We start from the raw sequence: 17,601 nt of genomic DNA on the forward strand, positions 1-17,601 counted from the left end.
GTCTGTTTTCATGAGGCATGAACTAATTGGTTGATAAATCCTCACAGAGAGATGCTTGAATGTTACTTGCAGTGGTCAGATTTTGTTGGAGGTGTGTATAATGCCATACTAAAAAGCAACCAGTATCCCACTATTGTACCTACATCAGATTTTTATCAGATATATAAACATCTATAAGTATAACAACAAACAATAAATTGCCCAGGCAAGATACAAAAAAGCACTGACATAATATTACACCATAGCGAAATCAAAAGACAAAATGCTTTGTGTGAACACCCAAATCTATGTAATTTTTGTTTTCCGATGAAGGGTGTTATTTGAGTTTGTTTTGGTGTAATATTTTTTGAGGGTTTTAATCCCGCCTGTCGGTATTTTATTGTTGCCTTTGTGGATTGGATACTTATACCGATGGGCTAACCCCAAAACGGTTTTATCTTTAATAGGATAGATGAAGTGGTGAGGAAACACAGTTCTCTTGTTGATATGTTGCTGAGTGTGTGCATATGTCGATTTCGCAAAGCAATTAATTGAGGGGTATATAAAAAGTTGTTCATTGTTGTATGTTGCCCATTGCAGTGTCTTTCAATGTTTGTCATATTTTAAGAACAGTTCTTTCAAACTTTCAAAGGCAACCTGAATGTCTACAATAAAAAAAATCAACATGTTCACTATAAAGCTGAAGCTTGAGCACCCAAACTATGCATATACATTGAATTTTCGTAATATGATAAACCCAACCTTTTGCTTGTTAGATCGACAGTTGTGCACATACATGTAGTTGCCTAGCAACTGGAGAATCTGATATTAAACACTGGAATCTAGTCATCACTCTAAGGGTTCAATGCAAGTATTAATACACTGTAGACTGACTATTATTGGTTACAGAAAAGATGCAGGTTTGTGAACATGGAATAAAAACAAAAGGAAATGATTTGATAGATCTACCACAAGAGGAAATTAATGAAATATGCACTTTTTGTTCAAATGCATTGTACAATTTGTACAAAGATGTACAATATATTCTCAGAGATATTCAAGTTTCAACCTTCCTGAACAATGAACTAAAACTTAAATAATGTTCATTTTAAAATAATTGTTTATGTTATACATGGAATGAATTTCATCACCTCTTGATTTATTTGCACGAGGTTGACGCATTTCTCCTCTGAATTTACTCTGTTGTACTGTGTTGTGTATGTCCCCTTTGCTTTTTTATGGAATTGTTTGCCTTTTGACATTGAGTATGGCATTCTATTTTTTTCCACTTGTGGTACAACAGATATCCTAAAGGAACAAATGTTGAGGATCGAACCTCATACTGATGAGTAGTGTCATATTGGGCAAGTTGGTGCTATAGAATGTATTAGCTGCTAAATTGTCCTCTGGCATGTAATGACTGACTGTTTAATGTTAGTAGTAACCAACTAAATTTGACTAATCGCAGCTACCCAACATTAATAATGACTAGTAAGAAGTAACTAATACTATATAATACTCTGACAAATGCAATGGGTGACTTTCCAAATAACTAATGATTGACAGTAACTAAAAGTAACAAAACCATGACTTAGTAAAACAAACAGATGTAAACTGAATTATTTACAGGTGACAAAAGTAGATTAGTCGACTCTTAGCTGGATGACTTGCCCAATGATTTTATTTAGCAGAACTTGTCAAAATGCAACCGGATGAATTGGCACATGGTGGATGGAAAATTTAATGGCTGTTGACAGTGACTAAATTGGCCAATGACTGGTGAAAAGTAACTAAATTGGCCAATGACTGATGAAAAGTAACTAAATTGGCCATTAGTGGTGGAAAGTGACTAAATTGGCCTATTACTGGTGAAAAGTAGCCAAATTGGCCAATTACTGGTAAAAAGCAACTAAATTGGACAATTAATGGTGGTCAATAGCTACATTGGTCATGACTGGGGAAAGTAAGTAAATTGGCCATTGACTGATGAAAGGCAACTATATTGGCCAATGACTGGTGAAAAGTAACAAAATTGCCCAATTACTGATGAAAGGCAACTTAATTGGCCAATTACTGGCAGTCAAGAGCTACATTGGTCATGACTGGTACATTGGCCAATCAGTGATGAAAAGCAACTATATTGGCCAATGACTGTTAAAAAAGTAACTAAATTGGCCAATTACTGGCGGTTAAGAGCTACATTGGTCAATGACAGGAGAAAAGTAAGTAAATTGGCCAATCAGTGATGAAAAGCAACTAAATTGGCCAATGACTGGAGAAAAGTAAGTGAATTGGCCAATTAGTGATGAAAAGCAACTAAATTGGCCAATGACGGGTAAAAAAGCAACTAAATTGGCCAATGACTGGTAAAAAAGTAACTAAATTGGCCAATTACTAGTGAAAGGCAACTAAATTGGTCAAATACTGGAGGTCAAGAGCTACATTGGTCAATGACTGGAGAAAAGTAACTAATTTGGCCAATTAGTGATGACACGCAACTTAATTGGCCAATTACTGGCAGTCAAGAGCTACATTGGTCATGACTGGAGAAAAGTAAGTAAATTGGCCAATCAGTGATAAAAATCAACTATATTGGCCAATGACTGTTAAAAAAGTAACCAAATTGGCCAATTACTGGCGGTTAAGAGCTACATTGGTCAATGACTGGGGAAAAGTAAGTAAATTTGCCAATCAGTGATGAAAAACAACTAAATTGGCCAATGACTGGTAAAAAGTAACTAAATTGGCCAATTACTGGCGGTCAAGAGCTAAATTTGTCAATAACTGGAGAAAAGTAAGTGAATTGGACAATTAGTGATGTAAAGCAACTAAATTGGCCAATGTCTGGTGAAAAGTAACTAAATTGGCCAATTACTGGGGTCAAGAGCTACATTGGTCAATGACTGGAGAAAAGTAAGTAAATTGGCCAATTAGTGATGAAAAGCAACTAATTGGCCAATTACTAGCGATCAAGAGCTACATTGGTCAATGACTGGAGAAAAGTAAGTAAATTGGCCAATTACTGATGAAAAGCAACTAAATTGGCCAATTACTGATAAAAGGCAACTTAATTGGCCAATTACTGGCAGTCAAGAGCTACATTGGTCATGACTGAAGAAAAGTAAGTAAATTGGCCAATTAGTGATGAAAGCAACTATATTGGCCAATGACTGTTAAAAAGTACTTAAATTGGCCAATGACTGGTAAAAAAGTAAGTAAATTGGCCAATTACTGGCGGTCAAGAGGTACATTGGTCAATGACTGGAGAAAAGTAAGTAAATTGGCTAATCAGTGATGAAAAACAACTAAATTGGCCAATGACTGGTAAAAAAGTAACTAAATTGGCCAATTACTGGCGGTCAAGAGCTACATTGGTCAATGACTGGAGATAAGTAAGTGAATTGGCCAATTAGTGATGAAAAGCAACTAAATTGGCCAATGACTGGTAAAAAAGTAACTAAATTGGCCAATTACTAGTGAAAGGCAACTAAATTGGCCAAATACTAAAGGTCAAGAGCTACATTGGTCAATGACTGATGAAAAGTAACTAAATTGGCCAATTACTGGCAGTCAATAGCTACATTGGTCAATGACTGGAGAAAAGTAAGTAAATTGGCCAATGACTGATGAAAAGTAACTAAATTGGCCAATGACTGGTGAAAAGTAACCAAGTTGCCCAATTAATGGTGGTCAAGAGCTACATTGGCCAATGACTGGGAAAGTAACTAAATTTGCCATTAGTGGTGGAAAGTTACTAAATTGGCCTATTACTGGTGGAAAGTAACCAAATTGGCCAATTACTGGTGAAAAGCAACTAAATTGGACAATTACTGGCGAAAAGAAACTAAATTGGCCATTAGTAGTGAAAAGTAACTAAATTGGCCAATGACTGGAGAAAAGTAACTAAATTGGCCATTAGTGGTGGAAAGTGACTAAATTGGCCTATTACTGGTGAAAAGCAACCAAATTGACCAATTACTGATGAAAAGCAACTAAATTGGCCAATGACTGGAGAAAAGTAACTAAATTGGCCATTAGTGGTGGAAAGTAACTAAATTGGCCAATGACTGGTGAAAAGTAACCAAGTTGCCCAATTAATGGTGGTCAAGAGCTACATTGGCCAATGACTGGGAAAGTAACTAAATTTGCCATTAGTGGTGGAAAGTTACTAAATTGGCCTATTACTGGTGAAAAGTAACCAAATTGGCCAATTACTGGTGAAAAGCAACTAAATTGGACAATTACTGGCGAAAAGAAACTAAATTGGCCATTAGTAGTGAAAAGTAACTAAATTGGCCAATGACTGGAGAAAAGTAACTAAATTGGCCATTAGTGGTGGAAAGTAACTAAATTGGCCTATTACTGGTGAAAAGCAACCAAATTGACCAATTACTGATGAAAAGCAACTAAATTGGTCAATGACTGGAGAAAAGTAACTAAATTGGCCCATTACTGGTGAAAAGCAACTAAATTTGCCAATGACTGGTGAAAAGTAACTAAATTGGCCAATTACTAGTGAAAGGCAACTAAATTGGCCAAATACTGGAGGTCAAGAGCTACATTGGTCAATGACTGATGAAAAGCAACTAAATTGGCCAATGTTTGGCGAAAAGTAACTAAATTGGCCAATTACTAGTGAAAGGCAACTAAATTGGCCAAATACTGGAGGTCAAGAGCTACATTGGTCAATGACTGATGAAAAGCAACTAAATTGGTCAATGACTGATGAAAAGTAACTAAATTGGCCAATTACTGGCAGTCAATAGCTACATTGGTCAATGACAGGAGAAAAGTAAGTAAATTGGCCAATTAGTGATGAAAAGCAACTAAATTGGCCAATTACTGGTGGTCAAGAGCTACATTGGTCAATGACTGGGGAAAGTAACTAAATTGGCCATTAGTGGTGGAAAATAACTAAATTGGCCTATTACTGGTGAAAAGTAACCAAATTGGCCAATTACTGGTGAAAAGCAACTAAATTGGACAATTACTGGCGAAAAGAAACTAAATTGGCCATAAGTAGTGAAAAGAAACTAAATTGGACAATTACTGGCAAAAAGAAACTAAATTGGCCCATCACTGGTGAAAAGCAACTAAATTTGCCAATGACTGGTGAAAAGCAACTAAATTTGCCAATGACTGGTGAAAAGTAACTAAATTGGCGAATTACTGGCGGTCAAAGGCTACATTGGTCAACGAATTTAGAAAAGTAACTAAATTAGCCAATTACTGATGAAAGGCAACTAAATTGGTCAATGACTGGAGAAAAGTAACTAACTTGGCCAATGACTGAAGAAAAGTAACTAACTTGGCCAATGACTGGAGAAAAGTACCTAAATTGGCCAATTACTGGTGAAAAGCCACTAAATTGGCCAATTACTGATGAAAGCCAACACAATTGGACAATTACTGGCGGTCAAGAGCTACATTGGTCAATCACTGAGGAAAATTAAGTAAATTGGCCAATTAGTGATGATCAGCAACTAAATTGGCCAATAACTGGTGAAAAGTACCTAAATTGGCCAATTACTGGTAGTCAAGAGCTACATTGGCGAATGACTCGAGAAAAGTAACTAAATTTGCCATTGACTGGTAAAAAGTAACAAAATTGGCCAATCTCTGGTGAAAAGCAACTAAATTTGTCGATGACTGGTCGTATGTAACTAGAACACTAAAACTATCATAATTTATTAAATATAATTGATGTAACTACTTTGTGCCATTGATGCAAATATCATGTGACCATAAATAATTGGGTAAATACCATGAGACTAAAGTAAATATCATGTGACTATTATGTATTAAGTGCGACTGTGATGTTACTACTGTGTACTTCTGATGGAAATATCGTGTGACTATTATGTATTATGTGCGAATGTGATGTTACTACTGCATGGCTGATTTAACTATCATATGACTTTGATGAGATTGTCATGTGAAAGCCACACAGATGATCAATCACTTCACACAACACACCATAAAATTTATAATTACCATTCCATATTCCACTCTCTGTGATCAAATTGTAGTGACAACATTTTACAATGCACAGACAAATAGAAAGAATAGAAATAATAAGACAAACAACTTATAGGAGAGCAAGCAAGGAAGGAGGAGATTTTTATAAGGTATTTAAATGTCTATGATAAATTTAGTTTTCACATTTGAACAAGTGAACAGTTATAAAGTTAAGTATAAAACTTGTAAATTTCATTACCCAGATGAAACAATTTCAAGGCATGGTTCAGTTAATGTGAAAGTTATAGCTGACCCATGTCATGACATTTCAAGTATCAAAATAATCCGAATCCTATATGATCAGCTCCACTCTGTCATTGATGTTTTGAATTCAAAATGCATGTAAAGAAGAAATTTTATAGCCCAGCTAGTGAACCATCAGCAGTGTGCAACACCTCTGATGGAAAGCAGGATGTGAATGTGATGGAATGGAATGAAATGGAGCATGTTATATACTTACTGAACCTTCTACTTCCCCTGCCTCAAACTATAGTATGCAAAAAGATATGAAAATGATAGATGCATGGAATATATAGTTAACAATGACTATAGAGAGGTGTGGGCTATACATTATAACCCCCTTGCCACCATACAAGGATGGTGGTTAGTTACACAGTGTTGATGAATTTGCTGAAATATTACTTCATGTTCCTGAATACAAAAACATTTCTAATAATAAAACATACAGTATTATTTAGGATAATCATCAACTCAAAATGGCTATGAGATATCACAAAGTCAATATTTCAATGAAAACAAGTGTTGGTATCTTGTTTTCTGGCATTTATTTGAAGCAGATGTAACAGTTGTACTTTGGACATTGCCTGATGAAATGCACTTCATCCTAAATTTAAGAATGATTCACAGTTACAGAAATAAAGAAATGATGAATATTATTTCTTTTACCTTGATGACATTTTGTGATCGAAATGCAGCACTCTCCGGATACTTCAAAGACCATGACACCAGTCTGCTGTCACCAACCTGGTAATAGCAACAACATGACATAGTCATGACATGTGGGAGTCCAAAAAATGATAAATTTTACAGCCTTTTGTGACATTTGCATAGACAAAAAATACTAATCAAGTTATTAGCACCACTGAAAAGCATCTTTAAAAACATTAGATGCAGGATGCATTTTTCGATCATCAATACTATGTCAGTAGTACTACCTGGTATTAATGGCACTCATAATCTATTAGGTCAAAGGACACCATAGTAGGTCAACTCGTGTACTTGAAAACATGGCAGATTTCAGCATTTGTACAGAATATTGGCTTTGTTTACATTCTATTCAGGTATCTTTAAATCTTATCACTGATAAGGGCACAGGTGTATGATAGCAGTGATGGACAGTCACTAATAAGAACAGCCTCGTCTATTATCTTTGATGACAGTGGAGCTAGAAACACTTTTTAATCAAATTAAACTTCAAACCTAGACCTACCTGTGTAATGAAATATGATACAAACACTCCAGGAAGCCCAGGAGGGCCGGGAGGACCCTGATAATGAAGAAGCAAAGAAATAGTTGTTTATGAAATGAACAAGTTATTATAAAATTAAAGTAGATGATTGACAATTTACCCATACGAGTTTCTCAGATAATGTGCTAGTCAGCAAACTGTGCATTGTAAATGGCACTCAACTAAAAATGGAGATTGATTACTTAGAGATTGCTGTTTTCTTTTGCTTTTAGAGTTATGCGCGGGGTAAGAGTGACGCTGCAAAATACTTCTACAAACATATTGTTTCATAATCTTTTGTTGACATTGAAAGTTCACTCATAATATACTCACAAAAAGTCCCATTTCACCATTCGGTCCTTCTGTTCCCTTGATGCCTTTTGGTCCCTGGATTTAAAAGATAACCCAAAATATCAAATTTTAGATACAAATATTACATTTTGACTTATACACATTACAAATAAATAATGACAACTTGATGCCAAAATGTATAAAGATGAATAACTCTATCAAATAGTATCTCAAATTGTTGACTGAAAAATGAACTTACAGTAGGACCATCTAGACCAGGTTTACCATTAGTGTAACTAGCATTACCAGGATATCCACTGAAGCCTGGTAGACCCTTCAAAAAATATAGAAAAACATGAAATCGTAGAAACCAACATACATTCATTTAGATATAGTGCAGAGTGCTGCATCTCTAAATCCGAAAACAAATACATTTACTATAAGGGTAATGACAAGAAGTCTCAAAAATCACAAATGAATCATACAGCATGAAGATTTATTCTGATTTGCTGCACATTGATTATTTGCAGCTTTTATTATTTAAGACATTCGCGCAGAAAGAAAGAACTGCAGCTATAAACATATATTCAAGGCAAAATTTATTCAACTTCAAACTAGACTGCCTATAAAAAACTAACCCTGTACTCTGGTAATACCTTATTCATAGAGTGCCCGCTGACTTTAGTTTTGAAACTGTCCTGTGATTTTGAGATGTCTTCGCAGAAAACAATTGTCATTGTCAATTTATTACTTTCATCACAGGCTTTACAAATTTAACCAAAAAATATGTTCTCTGACTTATGAACTGACGTAGGCACAAAACTGACTGTACATGTTGCAGACAAAATGTACCAAGTAGCTCCATGAATAAACATATTTTACTGACCATGCCAAGTATATTATATAACATATTAAATATTTCATCCTAAGAAGCTGCTCATTAAAATTCTATTGCATTTATTTCCCTGTTTTGTTTCAAACATTGATTCAATAATATTACAATTGAAGGTCTAGTGTTTCAGTCGATACATATTTAATTATGACATAAAATATATTGAACCAACTCTGTCTGTAATTAATTGCAAATAGATTGACTATTCACAGTAACAATTGTATTGACTTGCATCACAACTGGTAAAACTGATCATTATTACCAATCACAGAAATAAATAAATATAATTTTCATCACACCTATAAATGATTTATTTATAAATGAATCATGAAACTAATGCAAGTTTGTTTTTTCATTAGCATTTACATGACTTGCAAAAAAAAATCACTGCTGGAATTCTTTATAACACTTTTTGTCTTACTGAGAACTCTTTTGAATCTTCCTCCTTGTAAAATGAATTGTAAGAAAAACCTAGGTTCCTCTAATCTAAACCTACATTTCCCTGGTCTTTCTTTCCTTGTTCTCTGTTAGTTTTCAGTGTGGGTGTTAATGTGCATTTCACCAGGAAGTAAAGTTCAGACCTACTACAAATTTGCATATTTCAGGTCAAGTAGGTTAGAATTGAGCTGGAAAGGGCAGGTCAGGCTAACCCAGGTTTGACCCAAGTGTTTGAACATGAGATCGCCCCTAAATTTGTGCTCTGCATGCCAAAAAAAATGTCCATAACGTATGAATAATACTTACTGTTTGTCCAGCAGGTCCTGGAACTCCACGAGTTCCCACTTGTCCCTTAACTCCTTTAAGACCTGGTAAACCCAATTTTCCTTGACGACCAGAGTTTCCTGATTTACCCTGCAACAATATGTGTATGTAATGCAAATGCTCTAATATGCAACAAAAATGGCCTCTTGCAAATTAAAAATGATTTACAGAATTATGTAATTATGAGGGAGACATTCATTTCATAACTTACTTTTTCACCTTCTGGACCTACTATGCCCTTTTCGCCCATTTCACCTTTAAGTCCCTGAAAAAAATGGGTTACTGTGATATATAGTGTATAACATGTGCAGCTGTTATTGTTATAATATGATTTATATAATGCTATAACAACAAGCAATGCATGGCACAGTCCCAAATTTAAGATAATTATATAGTATTGTTTATGGTAATATACATGAAGTTGGAACATAAACATGTCAGAGATATGGATCAAGAAGCTGATGCTTGATTATAGTGATTTTTTACCATTAAAACAATTGACATTCTGTTGTCTTGTATCTGATCATCAAATGAGTAATTGAGAGTAATTGATCTGGAACAGGATTAATTAAAGCAAAATGGCTACCATATCTGTATATCTATGATGTATAATGAATATATAATATATATAATATATATATATTTATAAACATAATCAGTCAAAGCATGTCAGAGATATGGTATTCATTAAAACTAATGGCCGCCAGTCAGCAATTTTGAATCAGATCTTAGAAACAAAATGATGTGCATCAAGGACTCATAATGTACAATATATGTACAAAGTTTGAACAAAATCCATCTCTAAACAACCAAGATCGGGTTCTGGAATGCAATAAATGCTCGATTTTGATGATTTTTAGGTCAGATCAGATCTGAAACAATGTGCTTATGTATAATATTATGTATGATGTACAAGTGAATTTTGAATGTAATCGGTCCAGGTATGTCTATGATATAGGTCCAGATGCACACACGAACTGTGTCAAAACGGGGCCTAACAATATATAGATGAACAGCACTAATTATAAAGTCATGTCAATAGCGAGACTCCAAATCCAGAAATACCAACCAAGGAGTGTAAGGAATGAAAACCTCACTGTTCTAGAGTTCCCACAACCTGTATGTTGCTTGGTCCCTTATATATCCATAAACCTCACTGTTCCCTCAGCTCAAGATATCCATACCCTTAGCCCAAATTCAAAATTCTTGCAGACCAAGCTTCATTTTCACCAGCCTGTTTCCCCATCCTCAGACCTCATTCTTCACTTGACCCAAAGCCCAACAGTGCCCGTTTCCTAATTTCCAGTTCTCACTGTTCACTTAACTCAAACCTCAGTCTTCACCAACTCAAGATTGTTTGATCCATGAACTCAGACATCATCATTTACTTGGCCCGAACCTCACTATTCCTTTACCTAAAATTCCCTGTTTCCTAACCCAAGACCTCACTGTTCACTTGGCCCAAACTTGACTCTTTCCTTACCTAAAACTTCCTGTTTCCTAACCCAAACCCTCACTGTTCACTTGGCCCAAACCTCACTTTTCTCTTACCTAAAACTTCCTGTTTCCTAACCCAAACCCTCACTGTTCACTTGGCCCAAACCTCACTTTTCTCTTACCTAAAACTTCATGTTTTCTAACCCAAGACTTAACTGTTTACTTGGCCCAAACCTCACTATTCCTTTACCTAAAACTTCCTGTTTCCTAACCCAAGACCTCACTCTTCCCTCATCTAAAACTCCATTTTTCCTAATACAAGTCTTCACTCTTCCTTTACCCAAAACTCCCTCTTTCCTAACCTAAGACTTTACTGTTCACTTGGCCCAAACCTCACTCTTCCCTTGCCTAAAACTTCCTGTTTCCTAACCCAAGACCACACTGTTCACTTGGCCCAAACATCACTCTTCTCTAACCTACATGTATATCTATATCTTTCCTAACCAAAGACTTCACTGTTCACTGGGCGCAAACCTCACTCTTAAATTTCCTTACCTAAAACTCCCTGTTTCCTAAGTCAAGACCTCATGCACTCTTCCCTCACCTGAAACTTCCTTTTTTGTAACTTAAGACTTCACTGTTCACGTGGCACAAGACTTCACTGTTTACTTGGCCCAAAATCGATCACTCTTCCCATACCAAAAACTCACTGTTTCCTAACCCAAGACCTCACTGTTCACTTGACCCAACCATCACTCTTCCCTTACCTAAAACTTCCTGTTTCCTAACCCAAGACCTCACTGTTCACTTGGCCCAAACTTGTCCCTTTCCTTACCTAAAACTTCCTGTTTCCTAACCCAAACCCTCACTGTTCACTTGGCCCAAACCTCACTTTTCTCTTACCTAAAACTTCATGTTTCCTAACCCAAGACTTAACTGTTTACTTGGCCCAAACCTCACTATTCCTTTACCTAAAACTTCCTGTTTCCTAACCCAAGACCTCACTGTTCACTTGGCCAAAACATCACTCTTCCCTTACCTAAAACTTCCTGTTTCCTAACCCAAGACTTAACTGTTCACTTGGCCCAAACATCACTCTTCTCTAACCTATATCTATCTTTGTCCTAACCCAAGACTTCACTGTTCACTTGGCCCATACCTCACTCTTCCCTTACCTAAAACTCCCTGTTTCCTAACCCAAGACTGCAGTGTTTGCTTATCCCTATAACCTCATTCTTCTCCAAGCTAAATCTCCATTTTTCCTAATACAAGACTTCACTCTTCCCTTACCCAAAACTCCCTCTTTCCTAACCCAAGACTTCACTGTTCACTTGGCCCAAACCTCACTCTTCCCTTGCCTAAAATTTCCTGTTTCCTAACCCAAGACCACACTGTTCACTTGGCCCAAACATCACTCTTCTCTAACCTACATGTTTATCCATCTCTTTCCTAACCAAAGACTTCACTGTTCACTGGGCGCAAACCTCACTCTTAAATTTCCTTACCTAAAACTCCCTGTTTCCTAACTCAAGACCTCGAGCACTCTTCCCTCACCTGAAAACTTCCTTTTTTGTAACTTAAGACTTCACTGTTCACATGGCACAATACTTCACTGTTTACTTGGCCCAAAATCGATCACTTTTCCCATACCAAAAACTCCCTGTTTCTTAACCCAAGACTGCAGTGTTTGCTTATCCCTATAACCTAATTCTTCTCTAAGCTAAATCTCCCTATTTCCTAACCCAAGACTTCACTCTTCTCTCACCTAAAACGCCCTGTTTCCTAACTCAAGACCTCACTGTTCACTTGACCCAACCATCACTCTTCCCTTACCTAAAACTTCCTGTTTCCTAACTCAAGACCTCACTGTTTACTCAGCCAAAACCTCACTCTTCCATTACCTAACCTCCCTGTTTCATAACCCAAGACCTCACTATTCACTTGGCCCAAACCTCACACTTCCCTTACCTAAAACTCCCTGTTTCCTAACTTCAAATCTTAAATTCCTGTATATTCCTAACCTCACTAATCCCTAAACCAAAGCCTCACTGTAGCTTATACCACACTGTTCCCTCAGCAACTGGTCATAAATCTAGTCTGTCTAATGCACATCCACTTAACTATTAGATCATGAACATTCACACAAATTTTATAATTTTTAAGTATTTTATTGTACAGAGTGAGAATACATATCTGGTTTCATAATAAGGTACAAAACTAGACACTGGTAAAAAAAATATCACTTACTACGAAGTGCAACATATGGCACTAGGCACTGGTAAGTAATTATCACTCACCATGAGGTGCAATATATGCAACATTATAACACATCACTCGTTAATACTGTACTGTAATTGGTCAAAACAGAATCATGTGTTATTGGCTAAATTACCATAGTAGCGCCAGGGAAATTACTAGTTCCCTAGGGAGACTTGTACATCAACTAGTGCCCGTAACTCGTCACCTGATTGTGTGATTTTCATTATGTCGTCTGCTAGTTTGGTCGCTGATATCGATGTCCGCCTTGAAAGACAGGACGATTTAGCTTCAGTTCAGAAGAAGAACTTGACACATTAGTAAAAAATAAAGATGCACCGAAGACGAAGGACGCAATCAAGTTTTCTAGAAGCGTCTTTACATCGTTTTGAGAAGAAATCGAGACACCACTAGCAGACGTTCAGAAGAACTTCTTAGACGGCAGACGATCTATGCACGTTCCTAGTATGAATGTGTAATGTGTTATAAAACACATATTGCATGGCCTAATTCGGGCAGTTCCCTCATGGCCATGCAATATGTGCTTACTAGGCACTGGTAAGTAATTACTACTCACCATGAGGTGCAATATATGCAACACTAGGCACTGGTGGTAAGTATTTTAGCAAGTAAGTAGCAAAAGACTAGCTACTGGTAAGTAATTATTACTTACCACACGTCCCTGGAATCCTCGCTTTCCATGGTGTCCAGTTCGTCCTGTTTTACCCTAGAATCAAAATCAAGTTACCAGTATATCAATATTATTTTTTGACATTTGTGAAATATTAAGACACCCAAAAAATGTAAATCAAAAGCAGTATGGCAGCCATATCAACTCGATGCTTAAATCTGCTGTGATACAAGAAGAGTTTTGTGATTTGGCTCTGAAGTTGTACATGCACGTTAAACAAATTATATTTCAAGTTGAAGAACTATGGTCTGTTATTGCTCTATTTGATTCTGATTAACATTGACTCCAGCACCTGAGAATTATCAATGCGATACAATGGTGAATAGACTATGTAATATGGACATGCACACCAATGTGTTTGGTAAACAAGCAGCCTGTCGGCTGAGATAGCTCCGCTGTTAGCAATGCACATGGCAATTAAAGAACAGAAGATATCATTACAAAATGAACAAATCTGAGAAAGGTCCACATGTAGTACCTATATATGTAATATCAAAGCAATTGGACTTGCGGTTTTCAACAAGAAGTCGAAAATATCACTTTTTACCAAAAATGACAAAAATATTCACCAAAATTAGAGAATTAAAGATATCATTACAAAATGAACAAATCTGAGAGAGGTCCACATGTAGTACCTATATGTGTAATATCAACGTAATTGGACTTGCGGTTTTTAACAAGAAGTTGAAAATATCACTTTTTACCAAAAATGACAAAAATATTCACCAAAATTAGAGAATTGAAGATGTCATCATGAAATGAACAAATCTGAGAGAGGTCTACCCAAAGTACATATACACCAAGTATCAAAGCATTCAGGCTTGTAGTTTTCAAGAAGAAGTCGAAAAAGTAAAACATTGACATGGACGACGGACAATCACTCATATGATAAGCTCCGCTCGACAAAGTCGACAGCGGAGCTAAAAAGTAATCAGTTTATGTTTATGTGAAAATAGATTTTTTTACAAACAAATTCAATAAAATTGGTATTGTCACAAAATGAGCAAATCTCACTAAGATCCATTCAAGGTGCGTACATATAAAATATCAAAGCAATCAGGCTAGCTGTTTTCAACAACAAAAATAAAAAAAGTACTTTTTACCAAAAATGAGAAAAATATTCATCAAAATCTTCACAAAATGAACAAATCTTAGAGAGGCTTTCCAAATTAAAGTACATATAAACCAAGTATCAAAGCAAGAAGACTGCCTGTTTCCAAAAAGAAGTTGATAATGTTAAGTTGATGTTCAGGAATGATGGACGTCCACAGACAATCAGTAATATGAACTGCTTTGTTGATAGTGGGCTCATGTTTTACTGGTGCTTGCAAAGATTACAATTCCATTACTGATACTCTTCTGAAACATCAAGTCAAATATTTAAACTTAAAAACCCATGAACCAATCACGATGACAAAACTATACCAGTCAGCCATTTTGAATGAGAAGTGACTGCTTGTATAACATTATATGACAAGTATAATTTTAACTGGTTTCAAAACGGTGGAAATGTTTGATGAATGCATGTACATCTGCCAATATGTAAAATCTAACGAAATTATAGAAATATTTGAACATGATTGGTCCATAAATGTCCAAAATATAGATCTACAAAAGCATTCATTAAAACAAAAATGACCACTAGTTGGCCATTTTGAATCCAATCTACTGAACAAAATAATGTGCATCAAGGTCCTAAAATGTACTTTTGAATGAAATGAGACAATGAACAATAACAAAAAAGAAAAGCTTTATATTCAGTTATTTAATTATAAAAAACTGAAAATGAATTGTTGCAAAATCAAATTATTCTTAGTAAAATTGTACCTTGATACCTGGAGGTCCTGGTTCTCCTCTTTCACCTTCTGGTCCTTCTGGCCCTTCTGGTCCCTCAGGACCAGGATCACCTGTTTCACCAGCCTCACCTTTTTCCCCCTAGGATAATGTAATAGTGTTTTAAAATACAAGGTTACCTGGTAATATGAAATTACCACAAATTATATGTACCTGACACAACACTGATTCTTAGTTATCCAGCGATTCCATAGTGCAACTTCATGGATCGAGGCATCCTGAGTGCCAGCAAAAACTTAAATCATGTAATTGGTGACATTAACTGACTTTCCGCTGCATTTAGCAATGTGACTTCATCACATGCTACAATGACATACAATTAAGTAACACATAAAGTGCATTTGATAGAAGGAATATTGCATAACCGCATCATTTTTGACATCCATACAGCTAATAATTTTTTAAGAAGAATCAAAAATGAAAAGTTGACAACAACAGATGACAATAGACATTCAGTAATATGAACAGCTCCAAGCTGTTGACTTTGGCAACAGTCAGGCTAAAAAATAGACCACAAATAGTTGTGTTTTTTCAATGAGTCCCTTTTTTGACGTAAGTAATGCAATTTAGAAAAACATGTTAAGTTACATAGTGGCTCATCATTCAGTAAACTTCAATGATTGATAAATTAATAGTTGAAATGCAGACTGAACACCAGTCACACAATAAATGCAATAAATGAACATCCCTTTTCATACATGTACCTCACTCCACTAACCTATCATTCGTCTGAATCAAGATTCACAAAAGCTAATTATCATACTCCAAATCCATACTATTTTGAAGTGATTTCTATAGCAACTTCCCCAATCCCTTGCATTACTGTGTTTAAAAGGGTCATTTCAGCTCTCAGGCCATTTTCAAAAGGGAAGGCTTCTACAAACGGAAAGCTTCAGGAGCCAAAACCATTCAATAGCAGTAGTATAACTATTAATAGAAGTTGGTTATCCACTAACATTCAGATGCAAATTGAATACTGCATACTTATTCTTTATGGCGATAGCCAAGTAACTTTCTGATGATTACCGGTAATAACTAGAAGTCGACAAACTAACAATAGCAATTGGTCATCATTAGCATTCACATGCAAATTGAATACTTAATCTTCATAATAATGGCTAGGACATTTAGAAGGTTTACTGAAGGGTAAAATAGCCTTCAAGCTTTGTAATGGATACTGCATGCTTTTCAAGCAGAACATCATGTAATAACAAAGTTTGATTGTGATTTTTTATAATCACTTTTCACATGTTCTAGTCAAATTTTCACATGCGATACGAAACCTTATCCCTTCAAGGAAGTTTACCCATGGTTGTTTGAGATTATTACCTTTTCTCCCTGTTTTCCAAGAGCTCCATCTCTACCATGGTAACCAGCACGTCCTTCCTTTCCGGCAAGACCAATGCGACCTTTTTCACCTTTAGGACCAGGTGGACCCTAAAATAAATGAAAGTTTAGCAAATGAGAACAGTTTTATTGACAAACTTGACAATTACTTAAACCATATCACTGAGCCTGCATAACAAAATGTTAACACAAAAATTAAATTTCAGTGAAGAAGTAGGTAAATGCCGTTCCATCCCAAAAAAACACTTTTTCAAGAATTCAGGGCTTGCAAAGTACTTTGTTAAACATTAATAACTGTAAAAGTTTTGGAGGTAATAACATCATACATTGTATTTATCATTTGAAAAGCATGTAATACAAATTTTACAGCCAAAATACAGGCATTTGAGAGATTGCGAATATAGAATATTCAAAATGAATGATCTTCTGCACTTGAGGGCAATTAAATACATATATTTAGTCAATATTATATAAATGACTTTTTGGATGCGAGAAGTGGATCATGAAGATATCTATAGACAATGTATAATTTTTGAATTCTCTGGATACTGATTGCAGATTTGATGATAGAAAAGAAAATTGCTATTTTATAATAAGCCATTTGTA

The 17,601-nt window shown here is 35.7% G+C and overlaps 1 protein-coding gene across 1 annotated transcript in view; it reads right to left on the reverse strand.

Moving 5' to 3' along the window:
• LOC102803875 (uncharacterized) overlaps positions 1–17,601 on the reverse strand; it is a 43,623-nt gene that overhangs the window by 7,054 nt on the left and 18,968 nt on the right. The window contains exons 17-26 of the mRNA XM_085492569.1: positions 16,978–17,085; positions 15,622–15,729; positions 13,777–13,830; positions 9,622–9,675; positions 9,393–9,500; positions 8,016–8,090; positions 7,799–7,852; positions 7,448–7,504; positions 6,904–6,981; positions 6,458–6,484 (exon numbers count right to left, since the gene is read on the reverse strand). Of these exons, the coding sequence (XP_085348695.1) occupies positions 6,458–6,484; positions 6,904–6,981; positions 7,448–7,504; positions 7,799–7,852; positions 8,016–8,090; positions 9,393–9,500; positions 9,622–9,675; positions 13,777–13,830; positions 15,622–15,729; positions 16,978–17,085 (723 nt within the window). The remainder of the gene's footprint in view (positions 1–6,457; positions 6,485–6,903; positions 6,982–7,447; positions 7,505–7,798; positions 7,853–8,015; positions 8,091–9,392; positions 9,501–9,621; positions 9,676–13,776; positions 13,831–15,621; positions 15,730–16,977; positions 17,086–17,601) is intronic.

This window comes from Saccoglossus kowalevskii, chromosome 17 (assembly GCF_978046115.1).
Source record: "Saccoglossus kowalevskii chromosome 17, keSacKowa6.1, whole genome shotgun sequence".
Taxonomy (NCBI): Eukaryota; Metazoa; Hemichordata; class Enteropneusta; family Harrimaniidae; genus Saccoglossus; species Saccoglossus kowalevskii.